This window comes from Mesoplodon densirostris, chromosome 12 (genome assembly GCF_025265405.1).
Source record: "Mesoplodon densirostris isolate mMesDen1 chromosome 12, mMesDen1 primary haplotype, whole genome shotgun sequence".
Classification (NCBI taxonomy): domain Eukaryota; kingdom Metazoa; phylum Chordata; class Mammalia; order Artiodactyla; family Ziphiidae; genus Mesoplodon; species Mesoplodon densirostris.
The window spans coordinates 25576601-25597237 of NC_082672.1; the positions used below are offsets into that span (position 1 = coordinate 25576601).

The 20637-nt window shown below is 40.9% G+C and overlaps 1 protein-coding gene across 6 annotated transcripts in view; it reads left to right on the forward strand.

Annotated features, from left to right (window-relative positions):
* Positions 1-9574: 9574 nt before the first annotated feature.
* Positions 9575-20637, forward strand: part of REPS1 (RALBP1 associated Eps domain containing 1) — an 80088-nt gene continuing 69025 nt past the window's right edge. For all 6 annotated transcript variants that reach the window (XM_060115108.1, XM_060115111.1, XM_060115109.1 and 3 more), the window contains exon 1: positions 9575-9821. In XM_060115108.1, coding sequence (XP_059971091.1) covers positions 9669-9821 — 153 coding nt within the window. In that variant the 5' untranslated portion in view covers positions 9575-9668. The remainder of the gene's footprint in view (positions 9822-20637) is intronic.

Consider the following 20637-nt stretch of genomic DNA (forward strand, 5'->3'; position numbering starts at 1 on the left):
AGTGAGTCATCTTGGACATCCAGCCCAGTGAAGCCTTCAGATGACTGCACATAGAAGATACCACAAAAGATATCTGCTTAGCTGAGCCCTTCCCACATCCCTGACCCACAAAATCATGTTTTCTGCTGTTCAGTTTAGGGATAACATGTTACACAGCAATAGCTAATCAAACCACCTGCCAGTTCTCAATTCTAAGAAGCACCCCTACCCCAAGTTCCTACATGGACCAGTGGAACTACTACAGAAGTCACCAAATGCAGAGACTTAATGATTAGAGGTTAAAGGCTACAAGTGATTTCATGATACCAGCCTGATGGCCCAAAAGGCCGGACTAACTCTGAGGATACCTCAACATAGACTAAGGGACCAGGCCACAGCAGCCACTTTGCAGTAGAACCAGAGACAGCACAAGGACTCCTGCCTGTAGATTTGAGGCCCCTTCTCTCTCAGAGTCAAATCATTTTAAGCTGATCTCCATCTTCTGTCCTCATATTCCCCCATGACATCTGGGAGGAAAACAGAGAAAAGAGGAAGAAATATGAAAGGGTGAGCATTTAAGTGAACGAGACTGAATTACTCGTGATTACACTTTAACAGGAAGATTCTGAGATACGATAACTGACAAAATTAAGTTCAACCCCATGCAGATACTAATGAAGATTATAAGTATTAGAGAAAATTAAAAAGCCACATATAGTGTTTAAAATGTTTGATCCCACTACACGTATATAATCATTAAAGAAAAGAAAAAAGATACATAGATTTTAACCACTACATGCTTAGTGACTATAACACTTGTTGAATATACCCAAAGCACTAGACACATCAGTTTTTCTTTGTCCAAAGGGTTTACAGTATAGTAACAACTTAAAGACTAGGAGGAAATGGATATTATAGCTGGTAATCATATGTTGTAAATAATTATTTATATCTTAATAATGGTTATCAGCCCTAGCCGTTTGAATTATTTGAACAAAGAACAAGAACAAATATAAACAAACAGATTTTTTTTTTTTCTGTAAGCGGGCCTCTCACTGTTGTGGCCTCTCCTGTTGCGGAGCAACAGGCTCAGGACGCGCAGGCTCAGAGGCCATGGCTCACGAGCCTAGCCGCTCCGCGACATGTGGGGTCTTACCGGACCAGGGCACGAACCTGTGTCCCCTGCATCGGCAGGCGGACTCTCAACCACCACGCCACCAGGGAAGCCCAACAAACAGATTTTTAATGATCATGTTTGTCCCTGATAATAGCTGCCAGTAGTTAAATACCAGTTAGATAACAACCTTTTATATTCATTCTTTCTTGTTCTTATACTGGCCAAATAAAACATCCCATTTTACAGAAGACACTGAGACTGAGAGATGTTAAATTTGCCTTAGATTACACAGCTAATTAATTGTCAGAATCAGGTCTCAAACCTATTTTACCTCAAACTAGGATTATCTGTTTTCATTACAACTTGATACCTTCCTATTTCTGTAGCCATTAAGACTTATATTCATTTTCACTTTATTCATTTTTAGTTTTTAAGCATGCACAGAGATAACCTCTAAGCATCCTTGGAAAATGAAATATTGGCAACAGCAAAGTATGACAGAGGATTAAAATGAAAATACTTCACAAAGCAGAAAACCTCTAGCTCTTAAGCACCATGAAAGGTTATGGAACCCATAACACTGTAAAATGTTTTCATGGCAGGGCAATGGGAGTTAAGAGACACTAATAAAGATTGTAGATGTAGAATTAAAGACAGGTTGCTTTATTTTTGTTAAATTACTGGTTTAAAAAGTTGCAGTTTTTGGAGGTGACCCTGCCCAAATGCAAAAGTTTTGCTTTAGAAAACACTACTAATAAAAAAAAGAAAGAAAGAAAGAAAAGAAAACACTACTAATGACAAGCAACATGCATTTAGTATTTTTTACAACTACCTCTGCATGCTTCAGTTTTTAAAGAATAGGGAAACCATTCAGACTCTTCCCATGTTAAAAATTTAAAATATTGAAAGCACGCTAAATTGAGAAAATGTTTACAAAGGAAACTTAGGGGGAAAACTTCCTTGCATAGAGTAAATAATAAATATTTGTTGGTTTGATTTTTATTTGGAGAAAAATGCTTTTCATTTTTGGTTAGTCTTCCCTGAGAACTTTATTTATACAAAGAGTTGATTTATTTTTGCTGTGCCAACAATTTTGTGTGGATTTCTATGCCTTTGCTCCTGACGAACCTCATGCTCATATGAGATTTTACATTTATCTGGCATTTTCTATCTCATTATTAAACCCCAACTGCAACATCTAAAAAAATAATCATTTTATGATTCTCTCCTAGTTAGGTAATGAAAATAGATCCCATTGGTAAGACAGTGTAAGATTGCCTCCTGTGGTTTCTGGAGGATACAGTTGTGGTTTTTCAAGTTAACCTGATTATATATCATTTATATTGATGACTCCGAAAGAGGAAAATAAATAAGATTCATATTAAGTTTGAAAGAAAAGGACAACTCTTTTCCAAGTACAATCTATAGTTGAGTGAAAAAGACCTGCTGCAAAAGATATAACAAAGAAGTAGGCATACAATAACAAATACATGGATGGAATATATATATATGTGTACATATATATATAATGCAGGAATAATATATAGGAATATATAATGCATCTGTTGATTTTTTAAATTATATGTTTGTAATGTATATATATAACATATTATATATAAAATATAATGTGTGTGTATATACATATATATACTATATATAAAATACATCCTTTTACTTGATATTGTATGCCTATCTTTTTGTGTGGCTTTTAAATAAGTGATGTCAAGAAAAATATTCATCCAAATGTTAATAGAGGTTGCCTGTGGATGGTAGAATTCAAGGTAATTTTTTTCTTTGTTTTTTTCTGAGTTATTTTGTTTTTACAGAGAGTGTGTATATTTTTATAAAAATAATAGATTCTTCAAAAATAAAAAAACAGGAATTTTGATTACAGGTAAGAAACTATATTCCATTCCAAACTCTACGTCAATCAAACAAGAAGCACACATTGAATATCCCATGTGTCCATCCCATAGATACCGTGTTGTTTTTTGCAACTCCAAGTCTTTCTCCACGAGTTCCACAGCTAATTCAACAGCCACTTCTCTTAGCAATTCACCATCATCACATCTTCCCACAGTATCATTCTTGGTTTCCACAGAAACAAAAACCATCTTTCTGTTTTCTTAATTTGTTTATGTAATGTTTAATCCAATTATAACAATTACAATATTAAGTGCAACAGGTTGGTAAGCACTCATTAAGTCACTTAATAGGATCAGAAGTGCATGAGTGGTTGAGATCGGGTTCCCCAGGAAACACACTGAAATGAAGATTTGCATGCAGGAAGTTCCTTGATAACTCTTGTCGGGAATAGCACCCGTACGAAGTGAAGAAAGCCCATAATTGGGCAGAGGGACAACTGCCATGAGGTAACAACAGAGGCCCCCTCCCATCCCTGGAAGAGATCTGGAACTGAGATGGCTCTTCAGGGTTGTTCCTAAACAGTTCAAGGACTTTTAGTCTCCTTTATCCACTGGCCAGTCACTGGATGTGGGCTGCCCTTGGGGCAGGGGTGTAACCTGGGGGAGGCAAGTTCCTTCTCCCAAGGACAATTCCTGGCAAGGGATTCCACTGTGGGCCCCTGACAGTTCAACGTTCTCAACAGCTGGAAAAATGGGTGAGGTGGGCAGTGATCTGGGTAGTTCACAGCAACCACATGGTCCATACTCACACCACTCAGATCCACTTGCTTCATATGATATAGTACCTGATATGGGAACAACTCCCCCAGGACTCTGATGGGTCTCATTTCCTGGGAAATTTCACAAAAACAATGTGAGTGAACTATATCTGCCACAATAGCAGCTCATTTCAAGGCCGCATCTGACACTTATTGTCCCTTCTTTACTTCAATAGAATAAGCCGAGAAGAGTAGTGAGAAGCAGAATGTCTCCTCACCCTCAGCTAACACCTCTGTTGCTCTAGGTGGCTTACCTTGTGGGGTGACACAGCCCCTCATCCCTGAATGGTCTGAGTGCCTTTGTCACCATGCCCTTCTCAATCTGTGGCAATTATACTTGTCCATTTACCATCAAACCTAAACAGGGGAGACCAATACACCCCAGTGGATCTTCTGGGTGTGAAACATATTCCTTCTTGCCTCAATTGTGTAAAGTAAGTACTATTACCTCCTGATGAGTAGGTGCAATACCCTCCAGTATGTTGATTCTTTTATTCCCTACTGATCTATTGGCACAAGGAGCCCCAAGTGACAGAACATCATTCGTGGCATAAAGTTTAATGGGACTAATAATAACTAATAATAAGCCTCCTAGAGGAAGCAATTCCGTGTGAGAACCAGGACCTTCAGATGCTCAAAACCTAGGGTTGAAAACCATAATTCAAAAAGACACATGCACCCGATGTTCATTGCAGCACTATTTACAATAGCCAGGTCATGGAAGCAACCTAAATGCCCATGGACAGACGAATGGATAAAGAAGATGTGGTACATGTATACAATGGAATATTACTCAGCCATAAAAAGGAACAAAATTGGGTCATTTGTAGAGACGTCGATGGACATAGAGACTGTCATACAGAGTGAAGTAAGTCAGAAAGAGAAAAACAAATATCATATATTAACACATATACGTGGAACCTAGAAAAATGGTACAGATGAACCTGTTTGCAGGGCAGAAATAGAGACACAGATGTAGAGAACAGACGTATGGACACCAAGGGGGGAAAGCGGCAGGGGGTGGTGGTGGTGGTGTGATGAATTGGGCGATTGGGATTGACATGTATACACTAATATGTATATAATAGATAACTAATAAGAACCTGCTGTATAAAAAATAAATAAAATCAAAAAATAAAAACAACCTAGGTTTGAGGGGATGGGAAACTCCCCCAAGTGGGTCACGGAGGGCAAAGGTAAATGGGGCCAGTTTTATTTCCATCCCTTGGTTCTCTGTCCCATATTGTCTACCTATTGGAGACAGAGTAACATACAGGATCGTTAATTTGGGGTGCTACTGCATCCTGGAGTATGGGGTCCCATCTTCACAGAATATCATCTCCACGCTGACACGTCAGCTACACCTTCAAAAGGCCATTCTATACTCTCTGAAGTCAGCAGCTTCTGGATGATGTGGAATGTGAGTTTAGTGGGTTATGGTTATGTGTCCACTAATGCACTTCTATTGCTGTAAGGAGGGTCTCTTTGTCTGAAGTCGTGTTATGCAGGTTACAAGTTGGTGATAAAAACAGTCTTAAACACTTAGATGGCTAAAGCCCTGTGAACAGGAAAGCAAACTTATGCCCAGGATACATTTGATTCCTATAAAGATAAATCAACTTGTCACCAAACGCATGACTGGTCTCCTCGAGGGATGATGTTACATCAGGAATTGAACTTGGTGTTGAGCTGACACCAAGGTGAGCTGAGCTGAACTCAAGTGTTGCTGGCAGGTTGGACATTTGGCCTTGGTAAGTGGAAGCTGTGATGTGGGGCTCATATATACTTTCCATTGCTGCCACAATAGCTGCTCAGTTCCTGAGCCAATGTGCCAACCCTGGGGTGGCTGCTTGCAGAGGCTCCCTGACATCATCTGGCCAGGTTGTTTTGTCTACTTATGGCTCCTCCATAGTGGATGCTTTCTGGTGGGTGTGAACACATGATGCAAAGATAGTCACACTTCATGCCCCTTCCCATAGGTTCAACCACATGATTTCCTCGCAGACTTCCTCTTCCTTAATTTTCCAAACTGCCTCCTACCAAGCCCCTGCCCTACCAGCCCAATCATTTGTCACTGTCCATGGGTTTACTGTGTATTCTTACCTTGGGCCACCTCTCTGACATTAAGTGAATGAACAGGTGCACCAACAGAAACTCTCTCCAATGGATTTCCCCTCACTAACGTCTTTCAGGGCCACCCCTGAGCTGGACTTAAACCAAATTTTAACAATTATGTTCGGCAAAAGTGAATAAAAAGTCAAGCCACAGACTCTAGAAAATACTTGCAAATTATGTATCTGACAAAGAGCTTGTACCAAAAATGTATAAAGGATTTTCAAAACTCAACGATAAAAAAACCAAATAATCCAACAAAAAATAGGAAACGTTTTGAATAGCTATTTTACCAAAGAAGGTATTCGGATGGCAAATATGCACATGAAAAGGTGCTCAACATCATCAATCTCTGGGAGAATGGAAATTCAAATCACAGTGAGATACCACTGCACACCCATTAGAATGGTTTGTGAGGATGTAGAGAAACTAAAATTCTATACATTGGTGGTGGGAATGCAAAATGGTACAGCCATTTTGGAAATCAGTTTGGTAGTTTCTTTTAAAGTTGAACATTTAGTTACCATATGACCCAACAGTCCCTCTCCTAGATATTTACCCAAGGGGAAAAAAATGAAGGCTTAAGTTTGCAGAAAAACCTGTACACACATATTTATAGTATCTTTATTAATAGTCACCCAAAATTTAGAAACAACCCAAATATCCTTCAACTAGTGAATGGATGAACAAACTATAATCATCCATACAATAGAATACCATTTAACAATAAAAAAATGAACCACTATACAAGGAAGATCATGGAGGAATCTCGAATGCATTATGCTATGTGAAAAAAATTCAGATTCAAAATGCTGATTATCGTGTAATTCCATTTACATGACATCCTGGAAAAGGCAAAAGTACAGAAACAGAAAATAAATAGGTGGTTGCCAGGGGCTGAGGGTAGAGGGCAGAGTAGTACAAAGGGGAAGCCCAGAGGAATTTTAGGGGAGAGTCACAGAATGTTTCTGCATCATGATTTTGGTGGTGGTTACATGACCATTATGCATCTGTCAAAACTCACAGAACTGTATACCAGAAACGACGAATTTTACTGCATTTAATTTATTTTCAAAACTTCATTAGAGGTTTCCAGTTTAAAACAGTTGATATTTGCTAGCAGTAACCGACTATTTGATCTTCCTGAAGACCAGTATCTTTACATTTGTAGCTATATAATATAGCCCAGCTGTTTTAAAATAGCTTTCTCATAATGTCACTTTTTAAAACTGATATATCTAGAAACATATAGGAAAGGAATTAGAATTGGTCTCAAAGGGCCTGTTAAATCATTTTTTCCCCCTTTGTACGTGAAAGTATAAATTTAAGTAATGGATATAGAGAAAAATCCCTTTCATTTGTGAAACTGTCAAGCCCTTCAGCACCAAGGCAATCCAGTACCTGGCTGGGGGGTGGAGAATGTCCCCCACTTCGTGCAAGACTTTCTGGTTTTTCAAGTGTGTGTATGTTTGGAGGGACTTTAAGCAGATACAATGCTCCTTATAAGCACTGATGTTCAGGACTCCCCCCCGACCATAAAAGATTGTATGTCAATTGTATCTCAGTGTTAAAAATGTAAACAAATATACATGTTAATGCCAGGTAGTGAAAAGTGTTATAAAGAAAAATAATTCAGATAAGGGGATAGAGCATGGTAGTGGGGCTATTTTAGGTCGGGTGTTGAGAGAAGGTCTCTTTCTCAGTACATGATATGTGTACAGGGACCTGAGGTGTGAGAGAACAAGCCATGCAAAGGTTTGTGGGATGAGTATTTCAGGTGGCAGGAGCAAAGGCCCTGGGGGCAAGAAAGAGCTTCAAGGCCTAGGAAAGGTGGTGGAGAAAAATATGCTGAAGACATTGTAAGCCAGTGCCTACCTCATGTACTCCTCCCTTTTACACCTTTGGAAGACAGGCCATCTGTGGGCCTCTGATCTCCTCTGGTAGGTGTCCTGTAGGGACATGTGAGGTACTGCTGTGGCAAATTTAAAGTTTTAGAGATAGAGAAACTTGAGATTAATGGCATGTTATATATGTAAGTGTACAAAGTGCTACTATTCAAATACAGCTCCACAAACCCTCTTCTTTTTTTAAAAAAGAAAAGTAATGCAATGCCTATAACTGTGTGTATATTAATATCTCATTAAAGCCTGGAGTAAAATGAATAAATATTGACATTAAACAGCATACATAAAGACTATAAATAGTCTCATGTGAGTTGAGTTGAGATTTTGCCTCCAAATGAAACAGGGCAGGTTTTGCTGACAAAGTGTTACAAAAAACCCTTTGGATTTTTAGTGCTCTTTGAATTTTGGAATTCCAGATAAAAGATTTTGAACCTATAATATTACTTTCCTTTTATGGGTCATTTGTAAGATCAGCACTCTGGGGAGTAACCTGTAGCCGACAAAATAAAAACCCAAACTGAAAAATCTGTCTAATTCTGCCCTAGCTGCTGTTTTTGAAATATTTCCTATTTGCTAAGGATAAACTCTTGTTAAGATATTCTATTTGAGATATCTTGCGGATCACTTCTCAGATAGGTGCAGAATAGTGCAACCACATGATTTTCATAAAGGAGGAAATTGGGGGTCGCAGAAGTGAGCCGCTGTGGTCTGTCCAGAGCCTAAACAGCTCTATAGAGCTGATGCTATATATTTATAGCACTAAATTCCTAGTGATCAGAACCACCTTGTACAAAGAGAAAAACTTTGCCAGCTTTTCCCCCCTGTTCAACAACTTTGTTTCTCAGGTAAACACGGGAGCAAGAGTGGGAGTTAGGTCTCAGTGGTTGGTGTCTGATGAGAGTTCTCAGATGGGTTGGATGTTCATAGCCCTTCAGAGCACAAAGAAATATTGAATTAATCCTCAGTAACATCTGACCTCAAAACGGTACGACGGATACAATAATAACCTGAACAATGTTCCCCTTTCACGCAATGTTTATTAACCGTTTAGTGCCAGAAGCTTTGAAACAGTCCAAACTACAGCCGGTTTCTAAGTTCTCCTGGTCTTAATGGGCAGCGTGCTGTTCCCCCCGGTCTCCGCTCCCGGGGGTCGCAGCTCTTCCCGCAGGGCGCCAAGGGCGGCTCGGCCCTCCGTCGCGGGACCCCGGCCACCAGGGGGCGCTGCAGCCCCCTCTCCAGGGAGCGGCCGAGCCAGCCCGGTGGGTGTTTCTCTCTCCCTCTCGCGCTCTCTCCTCCTGGCCTCACATCCGGGTCTGGAGCGCGGCAGCCGCTGTCAGTGTTGGTGCGGTCGCGTCGGGGGCCGGGCCGGGGCGCAGTAAATGGCGGCGGAGGGAGGCGGAGCGGCGGCCGCGCTCAGCTCAGAGCCCCCGAAACTTTAGACTAGGAGCCCCACAACTTTTCCGGGAAGTGCTGCCTCTCCGGGGGCGTGGACGGAAGGGGCAGGCGAGGCGGGAAGTCTGGGGGGAAGCGGCGGGTAGCCGGGGAGACTCGAACCTGCGGCGGGGGCGGTGGCGGAGTCCGCCCGGGCCTCGCGCCGCCGCGGCCCCCGCCTCCTTCCCCGCGCCCTCCCCGCGGCCGCCGAGGCGGAGCCTCTTAGGCGGCGGCGCGCCGAGCCCAGCCGGGCCCCCTCCCCGCGACCTCCGGGCCCTGTGGCTCGGACGCCCCCGGCGCGCGCGCGAGGCCGGGGCTCCCCGCCGCTTCGGGGGTCGAGAAGGAGGCGGCCGGGCGGCGCGCAGTCCCCGCCGTCCCGGGGTCGCGGGGCCGGGCCCCGGGTGTTGCATGCGAGGCGGGGTGGCTGTGAGCGGAGGCGAAGATGGAAGGTTTAACGCTGAGCGATGCGGAGCAGAAATACTACTCGGATCTTTTCTCCTACTGCGACAGCGAGAGCACCAAGAAGGTGGCGGCCCACGGGCGGGTGCTGGAGCTGTTCCGGGCCGCACAGCTGCCCAGCGACGTGGTCCACCAGGTAACGCCGCCGCCGTCCCCATCCGCCGCGTCCGGGGCCTCGGCCGGCCGCCGAGGGGTCGCTTCCCGGCGGCTCGGGCCTCCAGCCGCCAGCCTCCTCGAGGTGGGAGTGGGCGCCGTTTCCAGAAGGGCCGGCGGTGGGCAGGTTTCCCCGGGTTTCTCCGCTGCGGACCGGGGCCGCAGGTGCCCGGAAGGCCCGGACTCGCGAGGGGAAGGGGGTCGCTCTTCGAGGACAAAAGTCATGCAAAGATACGATGGGGGTGGGGTTGGGGGGGTCTGTGTATTATCTCTGGAGAGCGTAAGTCCTGTATCTCTCGGCTGCCGCTCAGAATCTGTGTTTTTCAACACTGGAAGAGCAACTTCAGATGAAAGATCTTGGATTGTTAACCATGTCTTTGAATCCTACATCCTGGTATCTACTTTTTTATATATATATTTTTTCTACTTTTTTATATTTTAAGGACGCTCAATTCTTAGGGAGATTTAAAAATTTGAACTTTTAGCTAGTAGTTTGCAAGTAGCTATGAAAAGAACTTTATAGGATGCGTGGCTGATGTAAACTGGATAGTTTTTCGATTGGCATTCGATAGCACTTGGTGGAATTTATGGATTGGGTTGGGAGATAAGTATTGAGCAACTGCAAGTCAAAGGTGCATATTTGCCTCAATCTGTAGCCCTAGAGGAGCAAGCAGAGTAAGTCTTAAGCTTTCTTCATCACGTCTGCTTTTAAAATAGAAAGCTTCCTGGAAGTTCTTCTCTAATGTATGTGGTGAGCATTGATGTTACTCTGTGTTTAATGATGCAAAGCTGCTAGTGAGCGTCTGTCTAAACAGTATACCAGGAACAGGTTTTAAGCTTCAGCTGTATGATGATCCAAGCCAGTTATCCAGATCTCCAGAACTTAGAACCACGTGCATAGGTATGATGTAGTGCACTGCGGAGAGCCCTGAATGAGGACTTTTCACACCTGGGTCCTTGACCGGACTCTATTAACCCCCAGTGTGGCTTTGGGCCAGGCGCTCTCAACTCTTCAAGCGTAAGTGTGCTTCTAACAAAAATTCTGGGAAATATAAAAATGTCCCCAAGGCCTCTGTTTTAGAAGTTGCCTGTGCACTAGCTATGACTAAATTGAATGAGTTCTGTCTTTTCGCATAATCTTGTTTGTTTTACGTTGCTTTTTAAATATTTGGGGAGGAAAAGTTCAGTGTCTTACATACCAACAGCTTGGAGTCTCATATTCATTCTGCTGAAAACAGACAAAGTAAGTATTTTACGCTCTGCTGGCCACATACAGTCTCTTTATGTATATTCTTTGTTTTCTTACAGCCCTTTAAAAATGTAAAAATCATTCTTAGCTCAAGGGCATACAAAACGGGGTCCGTGGCTGTGCGGGTACTCTATGCTCCCCATATGGCTTTGGAGTTAGACTTATAGGAGTAGGTCTGGTCAGAACATGCTCATTAATGATTTTGCTCCTTTTGTAGAAATACTTTTAAGTCATTAAAAAACTAAAATTAAGGGGAAACCTCCCGTGTTCTATTTGGCTTATTATGTCTGGGGTGGGGGGAGCTGAAATAAACTGACTTTCATATTTTTAAGAGTGCATGTTGTTAAAAAAAAAAAAAGAGTGCATGAAGACTTTAAGACTTTATGTTACTCAGGATGCAAATTAGCATTAATTAACCTTTGCTTTAAATATGTTTAATGCAATCCAAGTTATTTTCATGTTGTGCTCCATTTTATTAACACTCAAAAATAAATTTCTGTTGCCTTTTTGTATAAAGAGAGAACTTAAATAGCGTAAATAGTCAGGATTCAGTTACACGTTGGAAACTGGGAACTCCCTGAAGCAGAAGTAGAATTCTTATGGCTTTCTGGGTATTTTGCAGGCAGTTAACTTAAAAGTTGGCCTAACACATAAAATGTGGAACAAAAGAGGAATATGGACAATTCCCTTATGGAAGTTCAGCATTGTCTGAAAACACAGCCCTCCCTTACTTCCTAAGCGGGAAACATTTGGGGCAACTCACGTGTAATGTTTAGTTTTTACTTAGCACTGGGCGAGGCATTTCAGGGCATCAAAACAGGAGTAAAGTTCTCAAGGACCTTGTAAACTACAGGAATACACATGTGTAACATAAAGCAATGTGAATGCCCTAAGAGAGGATAAAGGAGGGTATGACCAGGAAAGGCCTCTTGACTTAATTCAGGTGGACCTTAAATTAGTGTGGAGGGATGAAGAGGACTTCCAGGCAGAGAAAAAAACACGACTAAAGGTGGAAAGTGTGGGAAGGAGCCTTTGCAAAGACTAGCAGATAGATAGGTTTTGCTGAAGCTAGAGTATGTTTTGGGGATACTGGAACGTAGAGTCAGAAAGAGACCACGGTAGGAAAGATTCTAAAGAACAGGCAGATTTCATATTTCAGTAGGCATTGGAGACTCAGTGATAGTTTTTATTGTTGTTGTTGTTGTTGTTGTTTTGTGGTACGCGGGCCTCTCGCTGTTGTGGCCTCTCCCGTTGCGGAGCACAGGCTCCGGATGCGCAGGCTCAGCGGCCATGGCTCACGGGTCCAGCCACTCCGCGGCATGTGGGATCCTCCCAGACCGGGGCACGAACCCGTGTCCCCTGCATCGGCAGGCAGACTTCCAACCACTGCGCCACCAGGGAAGCCCCAATGATAGTTTTTGACTTTGAGTGAAGGAGAGAGTAGAGGGTGGGGAAGGAGGCTCGAGCAGTGGTCCGGAATGGATGCTAGGTACTGGGCACCCAAACCAGGGTGACAGCAATAGGACAGAAAGGAGGGACTGGATGAACAGGTCTGTGTTATTGAAGGGCTGCTGGGTAGCCACAGTGTGAGGTGCTTTGTGGGATAATGTTTCATTGAGACCAGATTATCAAGGCTGGGTGGAGAGCTCTGAACTAATTGTGAAGGTGGCAGGGAGGGAGTTGTAGATTTAAGAGAACTGACTCGTAAAAGTAGTGCTTTAGGAGGCATTTAGAAGATCAGAGCATCTGGAAGTAGAGGAAAGAAACTGGACGAATTTGGGGACTGATTGTCTCGCACATACCTGGCTATGGGACTCAAATGTGGGAGTGGGGGAGACTGCGGGGAGTGGGATTCTGCCCCCCAGGAGGCATTTGGAGACAGTTTTGCTTGTCGTAACTCAGGGAGAGGGAGCATTTCTACTGGCGTCTAGTAGGTAGAGGCAGGAGCGCTGCTAAAACAGCCTGCAATGCACAGAACAGCCCCTACAGCAGTCACCTGCCCCAAAACGTCAGCAGTGCCGAGATTCAGAAAACCTGATGTGGACTCTGGTGCTGACAGTGGGACAGAAAATGAGGCTGAAGATAAAGTAGAGATTATGAAGGTAGACCTGATGGGCTTGGGTTGCCTGGTGGTGATATTTTGATGAGATTAGAGTAGGGCAAGTGTTACTCTGTTGGACACCCCTCACAATTAGAAAAGGGGCAGGAAGAGGGCCTGATTTTTAAAAAGTTGATAATGAGTTCGATTTCAGGCATTTTGAGCCGGCAGTGCAAATCTCCAGGGGGTAGTTGGAAATGTGTGATTTGTCCACCCTGAGTGCCGGTTATGACAGTGAAATTCACGTGTTTGGGGTCTCTCCTCTTTCTCACCTGAGTATCTTGGAGGTAGAGGCCAGACAGCTTCTCACACGGTAGGCGTGCATTTACACATCAGGGCTTTGACTGATGTGGTAGTTTTCAGCATTTGTTAATAAAAGTCATGAGAAGGCTGAGTCATCTGGGGGAATGAGAATAGAGGACAAAGAACAGAGGGCCCAGAACTGAGGGAGGAAGGAGCTGGCATTTATTGAGTGCCTGTTATGTTCTTTTACTGGGCAGATCATTTTCATGCAGGAACTCATTTGATCCTTGTAAGAACCCTGGGAAGTGAGTATTATTCTTGTTTATTAACTAGGAACTTGCTAGGCAGAGAAGTTAAATAACTAGTTAGTTGTATACACTGATGTGTATAAAAATTGATGACTAATAAGAACCTACTGTATAAAAAAGTAAATAAAATAAAATTCAAAAATTCAAAACAAAACAAAACAAACAAACAAAAATAACTAGTTAGTGAATAGAGTACCTCTCCTTTACCATTATTTCTTGCCACCTCTCAGCTCTTTCCTGCTTTTCACTGTTCATGTGATTGGTTTGCCCATAGATCTTATGAAGAGTAGAGACTTAAAATTATTTGATTTTGAGTTATATGTGGATTTCCTCCTTTGCAAAATAAATAATTTTATGTATGATGATGTCTGGAAACACAGCCACTTAAGAGAAATAGGAAGATTCTTGTAGTTGGTATCCTGAGTTTTACATTGCTACAACTGTCAAACATGTTGAGAAACATTCATTACACTTGTTTTGGAATACCAGAGTAAAACCTGTTCTGAGTTTAAGAGTTTGTTTTGGGAAGACAGTGTGTTAATAGCTAAAGCGAGTGAGCTAAAGCTTTATAGAATTATGCTCCACACCAGAGAGGAACAGGACGAGGGGGAGAAAAATCTGGCTCATAGGATTTAATCATGAGGAATTTTTCTGTCTGCTGAGCGAGAAGATATTCAGTGGCTTAAAAATAATCTTCTTCAGAATTATTTTGTTTTTTAAACATTAGGGAAGGTATGCTATTTACCACACTAATCAGTATGCTTTTCTAGCTTTTACTTAAAATTTTATCTTTGGGAAAAGCTTTAAAACTTCATACAGACTTTGAATGAATAATAGCTTGATAAAAGGTTCTAGTACTAACTGTTCTTTTATTGAAGATTATAAGCAAAGTATCCTGTAAATGAGGCCGAGAAAATCTTTCAGTTCATTTGTGTTGAGCAATATCTTGGTAGAATATTTGAATAACACGTTAGTTTAATGGAGAAAAAGTGATGACGATGAAACATAAACCATTTAGTCTCTCTTGAAATTTGTTCAATTATGTGATCTACTCATTAGAGGTAGGATTAAAATAGAGAAGCAGAGCCTCATTTATGCATTGAAAGTTACGTACTTAATACCTAATGAAATAAGTGTCAGGTTTGTTGTTCTGGAGTAGTGATTTTGTTTGTTTGTTTGTAATCACTAAAAAAATTATAACAAACGATAAAAATAATCTTACCTTGAACAGACACTTTACTATACACTGTTGAAAAACATACTGTTGTGAAAGAAGTCACACTTCATGGCTCTCTGTAGTGTCATATTTACTTAAAACTTTTTTCTTTCCTATATCATAATGTACTTTTAGTCTTCTTTTTTTAGCCGGTAGACCAGAGTTAGAGTCTTAGTATCTTGAGAATTCAAGCTAGGCGTTTTGACAGAGCTCTAAAAGAGTGTGAGAAGTTGATGTAAGGAGAACTAACCATGGAAGGTAAGTTCCAGCCCTAACCTTGAACAAATCACTTTAATGCCTGGATTTTAGTTCTCACCGTGGAAATGATTGAATTGGGGTTTTCAAAGGAGAGGTTACAGTGTAGGGATGGCCACTCTGTCCAGCCACATCCTTAAGAAAGTAGCCACACAGACTTGAAATTAGTTGATATGCTATTTTGAAACTGGAATTGATTTCTTTTACACACTTTGGGAGATTTGAGGAGGAGAATCTTGCCTAGAATGCTGAAGTGAGGGAACTGATGAAAGTGTTTTAAGGTCCGTGGTACTTAGTTCTTCACGGTGTCTGGCCAGTGGGAATTTGAGATGGGTAAGACTTGGCATTTCTGATGTTTTCCCTGATATATGTTTCACTTTCTGTAGCCTTTCCTGTGATAGATTCATCTTGATTTGTCATTTCCCTCTGCCTCTGTGTAAGGAATTTATGGTTGATGGGTTGCATATATAGGCATGACATAAAAATCAGGTTGTAATAATAACTTTGCTTCAGAAATCTTTTCTTTAAGTTCATACCATATACCAAATTTTATTGCAGTTTGATAAATTATAGGACTTAAAACCACATCTCTTCATTTTGTTTTAAGAATTGACTCTATGGGGAATTTAAGCCTCTCTTGTTAAATGATGAAGACAGAATTTATTAGACTGTGTATTTCCGTCTAACCTCTTTTTTGGTTGTGGATTCCTTTGAGATTCCTGTTGCACACCTAAGTGTCCATCGACAGATGAATGGATAAAGAAGATATGGCACATATATACAATGGAATATTACTCAGCCATAAAAAGAAATGAAATTGAGTTATTTGTAGTGAGGTGGATGGAGCTAGAGTCTGTCATGCAGAGTGAAGTAAGTCAGAAAGAGAAAAACAAATAACCTATGCTAACGCATATATATGGAATCTAAAAAAAAAAAATAATGGTTCTGAAGAACCTAGGGGCAGAACAGGAATAAAGATGCAGATGTAGAGAATGGACTTGAGGACACGGGGAGGGGGAAGGGTAAGCTGGGACGAAGTGAGAGAGTGGCATGGACATATATACACTACCAAACGTAAAATAGATAGCTAGTGGGAAGCAGCCGCATAGCACAGGGCGATCAGCTCAGTGCTTTGTGTCCACCTAGAGGGGTGGGATAGGGAGCATGGGAGGAAGACACAAGAGGGAGGGGATATGGGGATATATGTATATGTATAGCTGATTCACTTTGTTATACAGCAGAAACTAACCACTGTAAAGCAATTATACTCCAATACAGATGTTTTAAAAAAAAAGAGATTCCTGTTGCACATGCTGGACATCTGCTTAGAAAACATAGTTATACAAAAATTTGCATATAATTTGAGATTTCCAGCCTTCCCCCAACCTAGTCAAGCTCATCCCATGGACCTCTATATTAAGACAGTTTTAAGGAAGAGCAGGCAGACCTGGGAAAGCTGAACATAGGTCATTCTTAAGTCAGTTTTGTATATTTTCAGGAAATATTTCTTCATGGCTACTATTTATACTCAGGGTGTGTATGCGGTGGTGAAAACTCAGAAATCTTCCCTGCCTTCATGGATTATAACTTGTGGTAATGTTAAAAAGGAAAAGAACTGTATTAATGGGGAATCATGGGAGGCTATGTGGACCTACTTAGGTATAAGGGAAGGCCTCTCTGAGGAGACGGGGATGGCGTAAGGGAGTGAGAATGAGATGTTTCACATAGAAGGAATGAGCACTCGAAGGGCCTGAACAGCATGTGAAGAGCTCTGTGTGTTTGAGGAGATGAAAAGCTGGAGCATTATGGGCAAGAGGGGAGAATGGCAGTGGCCACATGCTGCAGGGCCTTGTACACAGGGATAAAGAGTTTGGATTATAAAAGACTGAAAGTTTATATTCAGGGGAGTGGCAGCATCCGAAGTATATTTATCACAGGTTACCCTGCTGTGTAGAGAAGGGAACACTGGGGCAAGCAGAAACACATTGGCCACTGGATATGCAGTAGTTCAGGTAGGAGACCATGATGGCTTAGATTAGTGAGGCAGGAGGTGGAGAGGAGGGGACGTATTTGAGATATTTGTAGGTGGTAGAAACCGGAGGATGTGATAATGGATTGGATATGGAATATAACCAGGGGTGGGGGGCGGGCACATTCAGGGATGTTGCCGGAAGTCACCATTATTGGATGCCTGGAAGACGAATGGGTTTTTCAGGGTTTTTTGTTTTATTTGGGTGGAAGGTAATGGTGAATTTGGGAGTTTTCTTTTCTCAATCGTAAGTTCTCAGAGGCCTGTGAGATTGTTAAGAAGACCTCTATCAGAGAGGATCATCACATCTTGAGGAACTCAGAGATACTTGGCTTGGAGATGTCAGTTTGAAGCTTATCAGTGTGTTAGTGGTATTCAAAGCCATGCAAATAGGTGAAATCACTGAAGAAGAGACTATAGAGAGGAAAGAAGGATTTAGAAATAGAAACCTGAGGAACACTGCACATTTCTAAGCTGGGTGAACTGGAAGCCCTCCAGGAAGGAAGCTAAGAAGGACAGCCCAAGTGGTTGTAGGGAAATTGGGAATATATATTGGATCATGTCGTAGATGCCAAGTAATGCAAGTATTTCAAGAAAGGGATACTTAACTGTTGAGTTTGGCTGAGAGGTTGAGAAGATATGGGCAGAAATATGGCTGTTGGATTTGGCAACCTAAAGGTCATCAGTGACCATAATGAGCCAGTGTCATAGACTGGTAGAGGTGGAAGCCAGATTTGAGTGACTTGAGGGATACACAGTGGCCCAGGAACTAGAAATTGGGTTTAAAGAAGTTAAAGGAAACAGACATGGGGCCAAAGCGGAAGTATGAGGATGTGAAGGAAGTCTTTGTTTTTTTGAGTATATAAGAAATATTGCAGCATGGTTTTAGTTGTTAGGATTAATAAGGGAAGAAAGGAAGATGAGGAGAGAAGTCCTTGAGAAAGCAAGAATGGTCTAGGATCCTGACCGCACAGGGCAGCAGTTCTTTGATAGGAAACGGATAACTTCCACAATGAAATTGTGGAAGGAGGAGAGAAAGGGAAAAAATAATCTAGTCACAGTAGCATCAAAAAGAAGAAAATACTTAAGAATAAACTTAACAAAAAAAGAGCACCAAGATGCTTATATTACAAAACATTACTGAGAGAAATTAAGTACTTTTTTTTTTTTTTTTGGCTGCACCGTGCAGCCTGTGGTATCCTAGTTCCCCAACGAGGGATTGAACCCAGGCCCTCGGCAGTGAGAGCGTGGAGTCCCAACCACTGGACCGCCAGGGAATTCTCCTAAATAAAGATTTAAATAAATGGAGAGATAGTCTGTATTCATAGATTGGAAGATAGAATGTTAAGATGGCAGTTCCCCAAGTTGATCTATAGATTCAGTAAAATACCTGTCAAAATTCCAGTAGACTCTTGTAGAAATTGTCAAGCTGATCCTAAAATTTATAAGGAAATGCAGAGGATCTAGAATAGCCAAAGCATTTTTGAAAACAAAATAGGAGACTTACCCTGTCTAATTTTAAAACTTATCTACAGTGATCAAGACAGTGTGATTGGCATAAGGATAAGCATTATAGGTCAGTGGAACAGAATTGAAAGTCCAGAAATTAACCCTTATATTTATGATCACTTGGTTTTTGAAAAAGTGCCAGAACAGTTCAATGGGGAAAGGATAGGCTTTTCAACAAATGGTGCTGGGACAATTGGATATTTGTATGTTTAAAAAAATGGATTTAGACATACTGTTTTATATACTTCACACCGTACATGAAATTATCTCAAAATAAATCATAGACTTTGTAAATTTGTAATTGTAAAACCTAGAGCTATAAAAATTCTAAATATTACATAGGAGAAAATCTTTGTGATCCTGTGTTAGGCAGAGTTTTTAGGTATGACACCAAATGCATGGATCATTAAAGAAAAACTGATAAATTGGACTTCTTTAATGAAGTTTTAAAACTTTTTACACTTCAGAATATACTTAAGAAAATAAAAAGACAAGCCACAGACTCTCAGCAAATATTTGAATATTACAAACTTGGTAAAGGTTTTTAATCTAGAATATATAAAGAAATCTTACAACTCAATTATGCAGAAAAAAACCCAATTAGAAAATGGGCAAAAGACTTTTAATAGGTATTTCACCAAAGAAGATATTATAAATGGCCAATAAGCATATGAAATGATGTTCAACATCATTAGTCATTAAGGAAATGCAAGTTAAATCGCAATGATATATTGTAACACACCCATTTAAACGGCTATAATTTAAGACTGACATTACCTGTTACTGGTATTGTGGAGAAACTGGAATCCTGTACACTGCCCTTGGAAAGGTAAATGGTACAGCCATTTTGGAAAAGTTTGGCTTTTTCTTAAAAAGTTAAACACATGCTTACCATACAAACCAGCAGTTCCACTCTTAGGAATCTACACAACAGAAATGAAGATCTGTGCAAACAAAGAATTGTAAATGTCCATTTTAGCAGTATTATTCACAATAGTCAAAAATTGGAAAGCAATCCAAATGTCCCTCAAATGGTGATAAACAAAATATGGTATATCCATACAATGGAATACTATTCTATAATAAAGAGGAACAAATTACTGGTAAATGCTACAACAAAGATGAAAATCAAAAACCTGATAAGTGACAGAAGCCAAACAGAAAAGAGTACGTATTGTGTGGTTGCATTTATATGAAATGTCTAGAAAAGGCAAATCTATACAGAAAGCAGAACAGTGGATACCTGAGGCCAGGGCAGGAGTGGAAACACTCTGGAGGAAAATTTTGGGGGTGATGTGATGGAAAAGTTCTAAGATTGGATTGTAGTGATGATGCACAACTCTATAAATTTTCTTAAAGCTCAGTGAATTGTACACTTATGGTTGAATTTTGTGATGTATAAATTATACCTCAAAGCTGTAAATTAAAACTTTAATAATTTGCAGAGTGAGGGGAATGCATGAAATAGTCATCTTGGAGAATGCGCAGGTGAGTGTGGTAGAGAATAAAGGACTGTGCTGTCTATGTAAATTTAATTACAAAACCTCAGTGTAACTTAACGTAATCTGGCATTTGGTTACGCATTTGTGTTTTGAATATCAAATGAAAGGTGATACATCAATAGATATTATGTATGGAAGAGATTGCAATATGAAGATTCATTACAACTGGGTATAAATAAGTACATTATTTAATAGATTAAGAAAGGGTTGAAAAAATTGTGATTTGGAATAATGGAAATCAATTTCCATCTATTGACTTTGAATAGTATGCTGACTTTATATACATTTAACTCAGATATCTTAATTAATTGTATGGAAAATTATAGAAATATACTTCAGAAATCTGAGTTTGAAATCATTGTGCCCAGTAATAATAATTTTTTTTTAATT